Genomic DNA, 13,516 nt, shown 5'->3' with positions numbered 1-13,516 from the left:
TGTAGTCTTGGACTTGATTTCTTTTTTTCTGATATAGTTCATGGAAATACTTTTCTTCACATTTTCTTACAAGCTTTTGAAATATTTTATATCTGCCACTGGGAGAAATGACTTTAAATTAGATTCATAATCTAGATCATGATCTTTCAGGAAAGTGGAGCTTGACTGTGTTTATTCTGAGCTGTTTTCTGCATACTGTAGTTTGGTACTTGCTCACCCAAAGAGTGCACCATCTCTTCTATATCTTGGATCACTTCTCCTGTTTTGTTAGATGAAAGGTTCATTGCAAAGAGAGGTTTTGTGTGTTTAAATTGGCTTTTTGTTTCTATTTAGAAGTGATGTAGTGCTATTTTATACTTAAAATTAGTACTATTATGTTGACTTCACATTAGTTTGGTTCTCTAAGGGAAAAAAAAAAATCACACTGTGTAGTTAAAAATTGCTGTAAAGTATTCTCCCTGTTCTCAATCAGCTAAATGTAGAAACATTTTACCAAAAAGCTTGAGCTATCGGTTTAGTTTATATATTTTTCAAAGGTAAATATAACTGGCAAAATGTAAAATTTGTGAGGATGTATTTGAATACTTTGAATACTGCACTTAAAAACCATTCCTGTAAGCTTATACTTAGATGCTGAAGAAAGAAAACGTTATGCCACCCTGTAGGTTGCTATAAAGATTGTTTATGCAGCTCAGCATCGGACTTAAAATACGTTGAACTGGAGAATTTTGAAAAATGTACTGTGCGACATAGGAGACCAAATCATGCTAAAGTGCAAGGAAAGACTATACATCAGTTCAAAGGCTACATTATTCAAAAAAATACAACCATAAAAAAGGTAATAAGATTACATTCTCACACTTCATGGCTAGTAAGGTGCATTAAGCTGCTCAGATATTCATAACTTACTGTGACATTTGGGAAGATTACATCTTGCTGTGCACAGCCATTACTACAGCTCAGATAATAACTAGCCAATGCATGGACCTGGATTATGATCCCTGTCATTGGAAACAAATTTGTGTTTTGAAGGTTGATCAGTTTCAAATCACCATTAGAAAGGGTTAATATGAAATACTGTGGGGGGTGTGTGTGCTTATGTGTATCTAATGGGTATGCATACATATAGTACATCAACTGCACTGTGCCTTTGGTATATTGCTTTCTCTGTCAATTTTTTTGTCCTCACTTCCCTTAAAGGAAATGTTAAAATGGTAATTATTTCTACCATAGCACATTATTTCTAGAATGTACTTGCTGAAATGCTTGTGTTTGCAGATTAGATTGGAAACCTAATTTGACAGCTTCCTGGATGGGTGGTTACTGATAATAGTGTATCTAGCCAAAAATGAAAGATGGTGGTGTAGACTATAGGGTGAAGGTAAGGTCACCTCTAGTTGCCGTATATGGTTTTGGTGTGATAATTGATGGTTGGCTGGTAGTTAAAACCAAACGCATAAAGAGTTGAATTTCTTGTTAGGAATTAGCAAGTGTTTTGTGGCTAGAATTTAACCTTCAGCTATTCTGTCTGTACACGGAATGCAGTGCGTTCTTTGTTTCTTACCTTGGTGGTGAGAGAGTGAGTGGCTTCTTGAGGAATACCTCAGTTCTGTAGAGGGTGATAAATTTAGTGTAAAATAAAGTGTAACGTTGGTTATGTATTTTACCTTTTTCAAATGTTTTGTTCGGGGTTTTTTTTAAGGGGGGTGTACTTTTTTTCTTTGCATTTGTTTTGCAATAATTCTGTGTTAATCCATTCTGCTCAGCATTCTCCCTTAAATTCTACCTTACAGGGCTTTCTTGAGGTAGGCCTCTGCTCCATCTTATAGAGGGGGAAAACTGAGGCTTGGAGAATGGTAATGACTTGATAGATTTGTTTGAGTTGACAGTGTGAGTTGATATAGAGAAGCTGGGAATATAATTCAAGTCTCCCCGTTTAGTTCCTGCAGTTTCCCTAGATATTAAGGAAGCATCTGATAGTAAATTGCATAATTATTTTTCAGGACCAAGAGGGGAGAAAATGGAAAAGTGTAAATTACTGTTTAGAAACTGTTGCCATGGGACATTGTCTATTCTGTCATAAAAGCAGTAACTTTCTCTGCTTCTTGTGGTGTTTGGCATTACTGATTTATGCCCAGAAGACCAAAGATTGCTTCTTCAGAGTGACAAGATTTAGACACTTGAGGAAAATGTATGGTAATTTCAGTAGTTAATGAAGAGCATATATTCTGTTCTGCTGGGTAAGTTTATCTTCAGGTCCTGACTAGCTGAGAGAAGCTGTCGGAGCTAATATGGAAGGAAGTTAGTATATGTATTTTGGGGCAGTTTTGAGATGGTATGACTTTTTGGCAAGTGACAGTACTGCAGCTGTTAATGGGGTTGAAGCCTGTGAAAGGAACACCATGTAGGACAAAAATGATGTCTTTTCTTGGACAAACTTGTAGAAGTGAGAAGGAGCTGAAATGCTGTTGATCATGAGCCTGTTTTGATCATTTGAGTCAATGCTATCTGAATTCCGATTTGTATGGTTGTATGTAATGGGTATTATGGCAAGCATTAAGTTTAATACAGTTCTAAAGTCCAAGAGAAGTTTGAAAAGTGGAGTGAGGAACTGGGGCAGAGAAGTTACCTTAGTGCAGTCTATCTTTCCTTCAACTGGAATTTTTATTTTATTGAGTACACAAATGAGAATGAAGTAGGTTATTTCCTTCCCCCCTCCACCTCCTTGGCACGTGCATATGTGGTTAGTTACTCAGTGTATGTTCAAACAAAGCGTGCATCTAGGAGACCTGAAATATTACATAAGTGCCTTAGCCAAAGCGTAGTCAAAGGCTTCAAACAGTGCTGCAGTTTCGCATTCACGCAAATACAGCAAGCCTTTCCTTCCTTTTAGTACCTGTGGCTACTAATGAAACTGGCAGTTAATACTTAACCGGCTTTATTCAGTATCTCAGGAATTACTCTTAAGTGTTTATAAGTGGCAGTATTTCTGATGTGTGTCAGCTCCTTTTGGCTAGAATTGCCCTCTTATTTGAGGAGTGTTAAGCACATGTGAAAGAAAGCTTTTAGGGCCAGGCCATTTAAGTTATCTTAGCTGACTTGTCTCTCTCGCCTGTTTTGGAATGCTCACTTGGTCTCTTCACTTTTCGGCTGTGTGGGGCTGCTCAGGACATCTGTATCTTAAACTACCCACATGTTCTTCTGCAGCAATTGTCTGATAGCGGGTGACACCTTAGGAGCACCTTTGGTGAAGTTTCTCAACAGAACTTGAAACAAAGAATAAGACTTGATATGTTGATGTTGGCCTCATTATGGTTTTTTGAGCTTATGTCTTTGATAGCTTTCTTCTTGCAGAATGAATAACTTTAAACATGGAATGGTACTTTGATACAATTGTCTTAAGTTTTTTTTAATCTTATGTCTGAAAGCTTGTTGGGGGCCAGTTTGACTTGGAAATGAACTTTATCATCCAAGAAGGAGAGGGCATCACCTGCATGGTAGACTTGCTGGACAAGTGTGACGTCACCTGCCAGGCTGAGGTGTGGAGCATGTTTACAGCCATCTTGAAGAAAAGTATACGCAATCTACAAGCATGCACAGAAGTGGGGCTCGTTGAACAAGTGCTCAAGAGGATTGATAGAGCTGACAACATGATTGCAGGTACGGTTTCACCCAGACTCAAACTGTATTCCTTTTATGTAAAATCTCACGGAAACATTTATTAATTGATAGAAATTTGACATTGCATTTTATTAAGCAATTATATTGCTGTTCTTTTCCTTTTCAGATCTCTTAGTGGATATGCTGGGTGTGTTGGCTAGCTATAACTTGACAGTTCGAGAGCTAAAGTTATTCTTCAGCAAGCTTCAAGGAGAAAAAGGGAGATGGGTAAGAGAAAACGCAAAACTGAAACCATTTTTATAGTGTTGCTTATATTTTTCCTAATGTTCACAAGTTAAAAGGCTGTTTGATAACCTTTATAATAAACAAATTTTAAATGTACCAAGAAATATAGGATGCTTTCTGGTATTATATCAATGAATCTTTTTACTTGCAAGCAATTAAAATGTAGAATAGTGATGAAATTAAATTTCCTCCTTGATCTATGTACTGGAGTGGTCTTTTTGAACACCTGGGAGTAATATGGTGACTCTAAGCAAGTGCTTTTATGCACATGTGGTGTTTTTTTTTTTTTTTATTTCCAGTTATGTGAAATAAAAGCAAAAAGGATTATTTATTTTTTTAAGACAAAAGAGAGAAATAAATAAATGTCTACATGGGCAGTTCAGTGTGCTCCTATTTCCACATTGTTGTTCTTTACCTGAAGACTGAAAAAAATTATCTAGTTAGGGAAGAGAGAATTTGTGGCAGAAATTGAAATGAAGGAAATAAGCTCCAGCTGAAAAACTGTATTTTGTTTTCTCCTGTTTCTGTGTGAACTAGAAAGGGGGAAGAGGGCCTCCTTTTGCTGTTGAGAACCTCCTTCCCTAAAGTAAAAATGTGTATGTTGTAGAGGCCACCAGATAAAAGTTTTCTTTAACGCAGAATTGTTTTGCTGGAATTGGGAACGGTTTTAACAATCATTTTACCTGCTTTGAATTTTAATCCAGCTCCTGTTATTTCTAAATACTCTGCCTAGTGTAGAGAAAAAGTAGCATAGTGTCTGTCGACTTCAAATAATTTAAAAAAATGTGTTCAGTATAAAAGCCAGTATGCACAAATAATATAGCAAGTTTTAAAAGACACTTTGAAATAAATAACTTTGGAGACCTTAACTTGCGCAAATAAAAATAGTCTAAACTTAATAGAGTGTTTAAACCTAGTAATTGAACATACAGAGTATATTTAACCATAGATGAATTAAAGTTGTCTCTGTAACATTAACTTTTTCATTTCCTGTCTCTCTGCTATTTGCATTTAATTTCCTTTCTTTATTAAAGACTAAATATAGAGGAAAGGAAGAGAAAAATGCCACAGTTGTATTGCTAAGGAGTTGCACAACTCCATAAATCTTAAAATCAGCAGTGCTGTAAAGATACAAAGTATTTGGCTACAACACAAATTACCTAGTTGAATTCTATAGTGCTGAAGACATCTAAGCAGTTCAGTGTTTCCTCCTCAATTTTAATTCAGATTCATGAAGCACTGTTTATCTGACTATAATTTTGGTACATTTGAAATACTTGTAGTGGATCATGCAATGCTTAGTTTTCAGAAGGTGGCTGCTTACAAGAGGGGGAAAAGGGCACTTCCAGGAAAAGATCAGAAGTGTAAAATCGTAGTTTAAAAATAGATCTACTGGAAAGTTACAGAGTGGTAAAAGGAGACGGACAAAATTGTTCTGTCACTATGGCCAGTATTTGCTGTACTTCTGTTGTTGTGAGCTCATATACTTGGAGTTTGTAGTTGCTGAGTATTGCAACAAAATCAATGCAGAATTAGGGTGGCGGTGGAGAAGTGTTAAGTATTCACACTACCCGACCACTCAGTTTCGGTGCTCCAAACTGCCCTTGAGGCTTGAATCTTTCTCCATGGACTTATATGAAGGGATATAAGTAACCAAGGCACTTTAATCCAGTATAGACTGTAGTCCTGATGAAAATGGTCCTGTCTGCTGATCCTCCCTCTCCCTTTTGCTAGGTATTCCCCATCTCCCTCATACTGGCACAGGTTTCACGCAGCCACAATCCAAAACTGCTGTAACTGAAAATTGGTTTGCATTTATTTTTCCTAAATTTATTTTCAGCTGGATCAGTTAATTTTCTTTAGCACACTGCAGATCCACACAAACGGTAGTGCTGATGGGAACGAACAGATAGAGGGAGGAACCAACATTCAGGGTTAGTTTAGTTTATGCTGGATGAAAGTGACTCTGGCCTTTAAGTCCTTAATTTAGTTATCCAATTAATTGTATTTCAGTGCACCTACTGCGTATTGTGTGAAGGTATCCATGACTCTTTGTTAATGTTGTTTATTGGAAGTGCTAAGTGTCTTAGAGTATTACTCAACCATGTGCAAAGCTTTAAAATGTGTCAAAATTAATTTTTTTGTGTGTATAGTCTTTTCTTTCTTATAGGTGTGTTTTATTTATTTACAAATGTAATAATTCTCTTTGTCAGCCACCACATGCTGGGAAGTTATTGTCTGTGTTAAAACACATGCCTCAGAAGTATGGACCCGATGCCTTCTTCAACTTTCCGGGAAAAAGTGCTGCAGTATGTAGATATTTTGTCTTGTGTTTTGTTTGTTTGTTGTTCTTTTATGTCTATTGGTTATTTTCATTTGTGGTGTTCTTTTGTCTTGTCTGTCATTGTCATAGACATCGAGTTTTAACTAAATTTTTTTCTCTGCCTGACACCTACATGATGCCTAAATAAATCATGCTTATAATAAATGTGCATTATCACTATAGAAGGACAAATACTATTACATAAAGAACGGATATAAATGAGGTTTTTTGGGTGGTTGGGTTCTTTTTCTTTTCTTTTCTTTTTTTTTTTTTTTCCAGACTGGTTCAGTTAAGTCTCATTGCAAGGAGAATCTGCCTACTTTTCGCTCCCATGTTTCTGTGGGGAATGATACTTGTGTTAGTATCCAGTATGTGTGAGAGTGCTTTGTGGTGGGTTGACCTTGGCTGGACACCAGATGCCCACCAAAAGCCACTCTCACTCCCCCTCCTCAGCTGGACAGGGGAGAGAAAATGTAACAAAAGGCTCGTGAGTTGAGATAAGGACAGGGAGATCACTCACCAAGTACTGTCATGAGCAAAACAAACTCAACTTGGGGAAATTAATTTATTACCAATCAAATCAGAGTAGGATAATGAGAAATAAAAACAAATCCTAAAACACCTTCCCCCCACCGCTCCCTTCTTCCTGGGCTCAGCTTTACTCCTGATTTTTCTATCTCCCCCCACTGAATGGCACGGGGGCATGAGGAATGGGGGTTGTGGTCAGTTCATCACACATTGTCTTTGTTGCTCCTTCCTTCTCACACTCTTCCCCTGCTCCAGCCTGGGGTCCCACCCATTGGAGATAGTCCTCCACAAACTTCTCGAAGGTGAGTCCTTCTCATGGGCTGCAGTTCTTCATGAACTGCTCCAGCTGGGTCCCTTCCCCGGGGTGCAGTCCTTCAGGAACAGGCTGCTCCAGCCTGCGTCCCCTGCGGGGTCACAAGCCCTGCCAGCAAACCTGCTCCAGTGTGGGCTCCTCTTCACAGGTCACAGGTCCTGCCAGGAGCCTGCTCCAGCGTGGGCTTCCCATCTAGCCTTACATCTAGAAACCTTTGCTAGTTAAACCACAGAAGTGTTGAACTAGAAGCGGCCATACTTGTACCATTTGCTAGTTCTTTTAATGATCAGGTGCTGTGTATAACATATATTGCTTATAAGAATTCTCTGAGAAAATGTGGATACTAGGCACGTGTAGGTTGAATAATACTGAAACAGGATTAAATTTAACAATGGCAGTCGTCTTGTAATTGTTCAGGTGACTGGTTCATTTTTAAGTTACGTGGTATTCACCTGAAAAAGAGTTTGAAACTAAATAGGTAGTTGGAAAATGCTGTGCAGAATCTTCTGTAGGAATTTAAGTATATCAACACCTTTGCTCCTAAAATTATAGGATGAAATAGTATGTTCAAAATTTGATGCGTAATTCAGAATAAGAGTTGAATTAAGATTTGTTAGATGATTCTTTCCCGTTCTCTTCACATAAACCCATTACCTTTCTGCCTCAGTGGCTTGAGATTAAATTTCAGCAACTTGATGACATAATGAATTTTTTTGGCATGAAAACTTGAGACTGAAAAACGCAGACTACTAGGAAAATGCTTCTGTGGTTATATGTTTATCACATGCAACAGAACTTGGCAATAGATAGGCATGTTTTTGTTCCTTTTGGCTATTCATGTACTGTTTTTGTATTTAACTTCTAATAATTGTGTTGAATGCTTGAACCGTATGTGATATTGGGGTGCCTCAGTAACCTTAATGTGAATATTCTTATATATTTTTAAATTAACAAGTCTGAGAAATTAAGTATTTGATATAATTACTCCAAGATCCATTGCGAGTTAAACCAAATGATAGTGCTACCAGTTCCTAAAAGTTGGGCTCAAAGACATGCAGCCTGATTAGCTAGCTGGCATAGAGAAGGATTTATAGCATTTTGTTTGCACAGGGGTAGCTGAATGCAGCGTGGGAGCATAATAAGGAGTCTGGCGACACTCAAGTTCTTTGATGTTTTTTGTTCATTGGTACTGATCATCTGGACAGCATCTTTGATCAGAGGTTATGGCAGTCTTAGTTGAAGTGTGTATTGCAAATCTGTGCGGCAAAACAGTGGAAAGTTAATAGTAATGTTAAAAAAAACCCCAAACCAAACAAACAAAAAACCCCACACAATAAAACCCAACTGTTTGAAACAAAGGGCCCTGCCACACAGTTTATAACTTAAGAGCTTTTGAGCTAACATAAACGTGGTGTTTGATATGAAGATTTTGGCTGGTGAGGATTGTATTACCTTTCTTTTAAGGAAGTTTTTAAGTCTGTCACATTCTAACTGGAAGGCTACATAGACATGAGTTTCAAGAGAGAACAGAATCTGTTAAGTGAAATGTATATGATTCTCTTTTTTGTGGCCAGCTTCTTTTCATAATCAGTTATTTTCTTGAATACCAACACTATGTGAAAGTAAGTTTATAAATCTGATTATTCTGTCAGGTTATCACGAAACCAAATCAACTTGAATTTGCATTTTGAGGAGCTTTTATGCTGTAAGGCTTCCACTAAGCATTTAATTTTTGAAGTGTGGGTTAGTATTAATAATCTGCTTCCAGATATAAAGACCAGTTTTTAAATATTTAGATTAATTAAATATTTTAACAGTGGAGTACAAAAAGCACAGAAGTTAGGCCAGTTTTTTTTTAGTATAGGGAAACTGTAGTCGTTTGTAGTGTACGCATTTGTAGTGTGTATCTGAAGCTGTATACTCTTACTGTTGTGAAGCTGATCTTTCCACATGAATAACTTTTTGCTTTCTTTAGGCTATTGCCTTACCTCCTATAGCCAAGTGGCCGTACCAGAATGGGTTTACTTTCCACACTTGGTTAAGAATGGATCCTGTAAATAATATCAATGTGGATAAGGATAAGCCTTACTTATATTGGTGAGTGTTATGGAAAACCATAATTCTGATGTTCAATGACTATTAATTGTTAAATGATTTCTGCTTCCATCTGTGTATGTGCTGATTTTGTTCTAATTTGTTAGTTTTCGAACAAACAAAGGACTTGGTTATTCTGCTCACTTTGTTGGAGGCTGCTTGATTGTAACGTCCATAAAATCAAAGGGAAAAGGTTTCCAGCATTGTGTAAAATTTGATTTCAAGCCACAAAAGGTGAGTAAAAATAAAAAAAATCTTTCAAACAGGTTTCAGGAATTTAAAAATGTAGCCTAGGGGGTGTGTCGTAGCTATTGATTAGGCTCGTCTTTCTGTATAAGAACAGTTACACCGGAATAAGCAAAACAAATTTGTGTTCTGAATTCTTACCTCTTTTTAATTTTACTTATGAAATATATAAGAAAGAGCTAGAAAATGCAGTTTACCAGAAGTTTTATGAATTTGTGAGACTTGTGTGAGTTCTCTGAGAACTCTTAGTACATATACACAGCTTGAAAGTTACAAGGCTTGTGATTTTTTTCCTTCTCTGTTTATACTGTGTTTTCTCCCACCTCCAGGCATTCTCTTCTCCTTTTCCTAAAGGAGCCTTTGCTAAGGCTCCCCTTTATGTCGTTACTTACTCAATGTGGACAAATGCAGTCTTATTTTAAGAAAGCATGGTTACTAACCCACATTTCCTTTTCCTAATCAAGCTAGGACCATTAATAGGAGTTTGGTTGTCTTGCATGTGGGAGAAAAACAGATTCGTTCTTGAAAGAACGTTATACTTTATGTTCATTCAGGTTGTCCGGAACATAGTCTCCTTGCATTTGGTGCTTTATTCTATGTATCTTTTTAAATGTAAGAATTAAAATGAGTTGATTTTATTATTGATGTTCAAGGCTTGTTTGCCTATTAAGTAGTAGTATGCTATGTTGAAAATGTTTCCATTTTCAGTTAGATAGTCTGCTAATGTTTCTGGAGCAACTGGTGTAAACATTTTGTGGGAGAACAGGCCTCGTCAGGAATTTCTTATCAGTAATCCCTTGCTGTAAATATCGATTCTGTTTGTGATAATTTGACATGCACAGCCTTTGAAAGTCTTTAGTCTGGAGCCATCCTTGCTTGTTGGAATGACATTTGCAGTAGTCTATCATGCCAAGAGTAACCCAACTTAAAACTTATTTACACAGTGGTTTCAGTGTAAATTTGGTTCAGCATTGCCGGATTTTTTGAGTTCTATGCCATAAATATTTTTTAAGCTTCTGTGTCTACTTTTTGTGGAAAAAATGGCATGCTGTCCTTTGACATAGCTATGCAAGAAAACTCACCAAAGACTTAATCTTTTCGACTTAAAATAAATCTTTCATTTAATTCACATAAATAGTTGAATTTGTTCTACTGTGCTCCACTTTAATGCTTAAGCTACTTTAAGTGTCTATAGAATTGTATCAATTGTTTTCTTATCGTTTAGTGGTATATGGTTACTATAGTGCACATCTATAACCGCTGGAAGAATAGTGAACTTCGATGTTATGTGAATGGGGAACTGGCATCTTATGGAGAAATAACATGGTTTGTCAACACCAGTGATGTAAGTAATCCCTGTATATTAATACCTATAGTTGATCGTCTTGATGGATTAAACAGATACCCTTTGCCATTTTATTAATAAACCTCCCCCATTTTATGCATTTTTAAAAAATGTTGAAATAAAATTAACAACTTTTTGGTAGAGGAGTAGATTCTGCTTTTATACATGTCAGAACTTAAAATTTGTTTCTGCTGAGACCCTCAAATGCTTGTTTATGTAGAAATAGTATTCCCTGATAATATGTGTATTCTTTGCATAATTTGCTTGTGTAGCGTAGATTAAACCCTGTTACTGGGTTCTGTTTCATTTTCAGACATTTGACAAATGTTTCCTGGGTTCTTCAGAAACAGCAGATGCCAATCGAGTGTTTTGTGGGCAAATGACGTCTGTTTACCTTTTTAGTGAGGCTCTCAATGCTGCTCAGATCTTTGCCATTTATCAGCTTGGTCTGGGATATAAGGTATCTTAGAACTGACTGTAAAGTTTCCAAAGTTTAATTATGATAAGACTCTTTATGGTGGGTTTTAAGAATGTTGTGACACCTCTATGTTGTTCTAAAAATGTTCTTACTGTTTAATCTTTTCATCAAACTCTTCCATGTTTCTTCTATAAGCCTATTTATCGTCTCACAAACTACAAGTAAGCATTAATTCAATTAAATAATTTCTTATAAAAAATAAATTTGTGTTCCTGTTTACTTCTCAAAATTTCCGTGTTGGTGGTTGGGAGAGGGAGAACACCACTGTATTCTCTGGCTAGGTTCACTTTTTCATTGAGGCTGAAAACTTTAGATCAAGTATGATGTATTTGTTTTAGAAATGTAACTTTATAGTTGATTGTGCTAGTCAGTTTTTTTTAAATGTGTGAAGTTAGTGCTGAGGATTAGTTTTTTGTTGCAGTGATTTATTTGTTTCGTCATAGCCTGAGGGGTACTAATTGAAGACTGTTATTCCCTAGCAGCTGTACAAACATACGCTAAAAAAGATGGTTCCTATTCTATCTGCCTCTCAATTATTAGTTCCTTATGAGTGAACATTGCTGACTGTCATTCTGTTTCCTAGCTAACGTGTTTCTTTTACATTACCCACCATTTTGGCAATGTCACTCTTCAGGGGTCAAAAAAAAATTCTGCAGTTCTAACTCTGTAAAATTGACTTTGAGTCAATGTTCTTATGAGACCCCTTCTTTCTGAAATACTGCTAGATTGAAGAAGCAACGTTTTAGTCATTTTTTGGCAATTGTTGTGTTCTGAACAGTATTCTCAATGTGTGTAATGTAATTTTTTTTTTTTTTCTTTTTTTCCTTCCTCAACCCTGCTCCCCAATCCAGGGAACATTCAAATTCAAGGCAGAAAGTGATCTCTTCCTTGATGAACATCACAAATTGTTGCTGTATGATGGCAAACTGTCCAGTGCTATTGCTTTTATGTACAATCCAAGGGCTACGGATGCACAGCTGTGTCTAGAGTCATCCCCTAAGGATAACCCTTCTATTTTTGTTCATTCACCACATGCCCTCATGCTGCAGGTATTTCAACATTTTCATAGATTTGGAGGATACAAATGACTTCTGTTTGAAAACCTAAAAATCAAGTTTTATAGGGATTTGGACAAGATAGGGAACTGCTGATAGGTTGGCTTTTTGTGTTGTCTCTGCTGCTACGTCCCCTGTTTCTTGAATTAATGTGGATGCACAAGAATCCTAAGAAAAAAATTTATTTTATCAAAGTTACAACCTAAAAAATGTCAGTATTACAAAGACTGTGTTGGATTTTTTTTTTTTTAAATCTTTCTTCCTCACTTCTGACATGTTCACTCCCCTACAGATATTACCTATCTCCCGTCCTTTGTCCTATTGAATGTGATACCCTTTTCTTCCCTATGCTTTGAACTCCTTAATCTTTTGTCAGAAGCTTTTAATGTGTTCTGTTCTAGAGTTTCTCTACTGCTAAAGACTTGTTTTAGAGTTTGCAAGCCACCTCTTGTATATTCATCTGAGGATCTACACTGTAGACTGTATCTAAAGCAGTAGGTCAGCCAGACTGGGCATTTAGTCTGGCTGTGGCAGCCAGTTTGTACTTCTTGCTGTTTCTTTTTATTTGGTAATAATACAGTTTTTATATTGAAGAAATTTCGAACTATTTCTAACAAGCTTTTTAACAGTTTCTGAAGGAGATTTCAATATTTCTTAATTCTTCTTTGCCAGGATGTGAAAGCAGTCTTAACGCATTCTATCCAAAGTGCCCTGCACTCCATTGGAGGGGTGCAGGTACTTTTCCCTCTCTTTGCACAGTTAGACTATAGGCAATATTCATCGGATCATGTTGACACAACTGTTTGGTGAGTGCATATACTTATTGTGTTTCTGTTCTTTGGTTTTTTTTTTTTAAGTAAAGGAAATTACCTCTTTATTAAGCGGCATAGTGGTTTAAATTGTCTTGTGCAACAATGAATTATGTCTAACAACAAAAAGGTGGCCTTGTTACAGGCAGGACATCAAAGTGAAGTGTTTATTTGTACCAAATTTTCTATGAAAGTTCACACAGAATCAAAATGTACACGTTTCTACTTCACAATTTTTTTGTGTAACAGAATTAGAGACAATTCTCTTGAGCTTATTCCTGTCATGAAGAATATCCACTGGGGAAGGCTTCAAGAGAAACTCCAGGAAGGATGAATTTTTCAGCTACATGAAGTTATTCCTTAGAATTGTTTTGGTTTTTTTACCTTCAGACTTTTTGGAAGATACTGTTATTCAGTCT

General features: G+C 36.6%; 1 protein-coding gene across 1 annotated transcript in view; it reads left to right on the top strand.

Moving 5' to 3' along the window:
• The window catches only part of LRBA (LPS responsive beige-like anchor protein), a 416,862-nt gene that overhangs the window by 40,588 nt on the left and 362,758 nt on the right, over positions 1 to 13,516 (top strand). Inside the window, exons 2-10 of the mRNA XM_082315661.1 lie at positions 3,429 to 3,660; positions 3,788 to 3,888; positions 6,120 to 6,215; positions 9,046 to 9,167; positions 9,272 to 9,398; positions 10,636 to 10,755; positions 11,069 to 11,215; positions 12,085 to 12,282; positions 12,961 to 13,094. Coding sequence (XP_082171787.1) covers positions 3,429 to 3,660; positions 3,788 to 3,888; positions 6,120 to 6,215; positions 9,046 to 9,167; positions 9,272 to 9,398; positions 10,636 to 10,755; positions 11,069 to 11,215; positions 12,085 to 12,282; positions 12,961 to 13,094 — 1,277 coding nt within the window. The remainder of the gene's footprint in view (positions 1 to 3,428; positions 3,661 to 3,787; positions 3,889 to 6,119; positions 6,216 to 9,045; positions 9,168 to 9,271; positions 9,399 to 10,635; positions 10,756 to 11,068; positions 11,216 to 12,084; positions 12,283 to 12,960; positions 13,095 to 13,516) is intronic.

This window comes from Platalea leucorodia (assembly GCF_965183815.1).
Source record: "Platalea leucorodia genome assembly, chromosome: 6".
NCBI classification, from domain to species: domain Eukaryota; kingdom Metazoa; phylum Chordata; class Aves; order Pelecaniformes; family Threskiornithidae; genus Platalea; species Platalea leucorodia.
The sequence above is the reverse complement of the archived record's forward strand: the minus strand, read 5'-3'. Positions and strand labels throughout refer to the sequence as shown.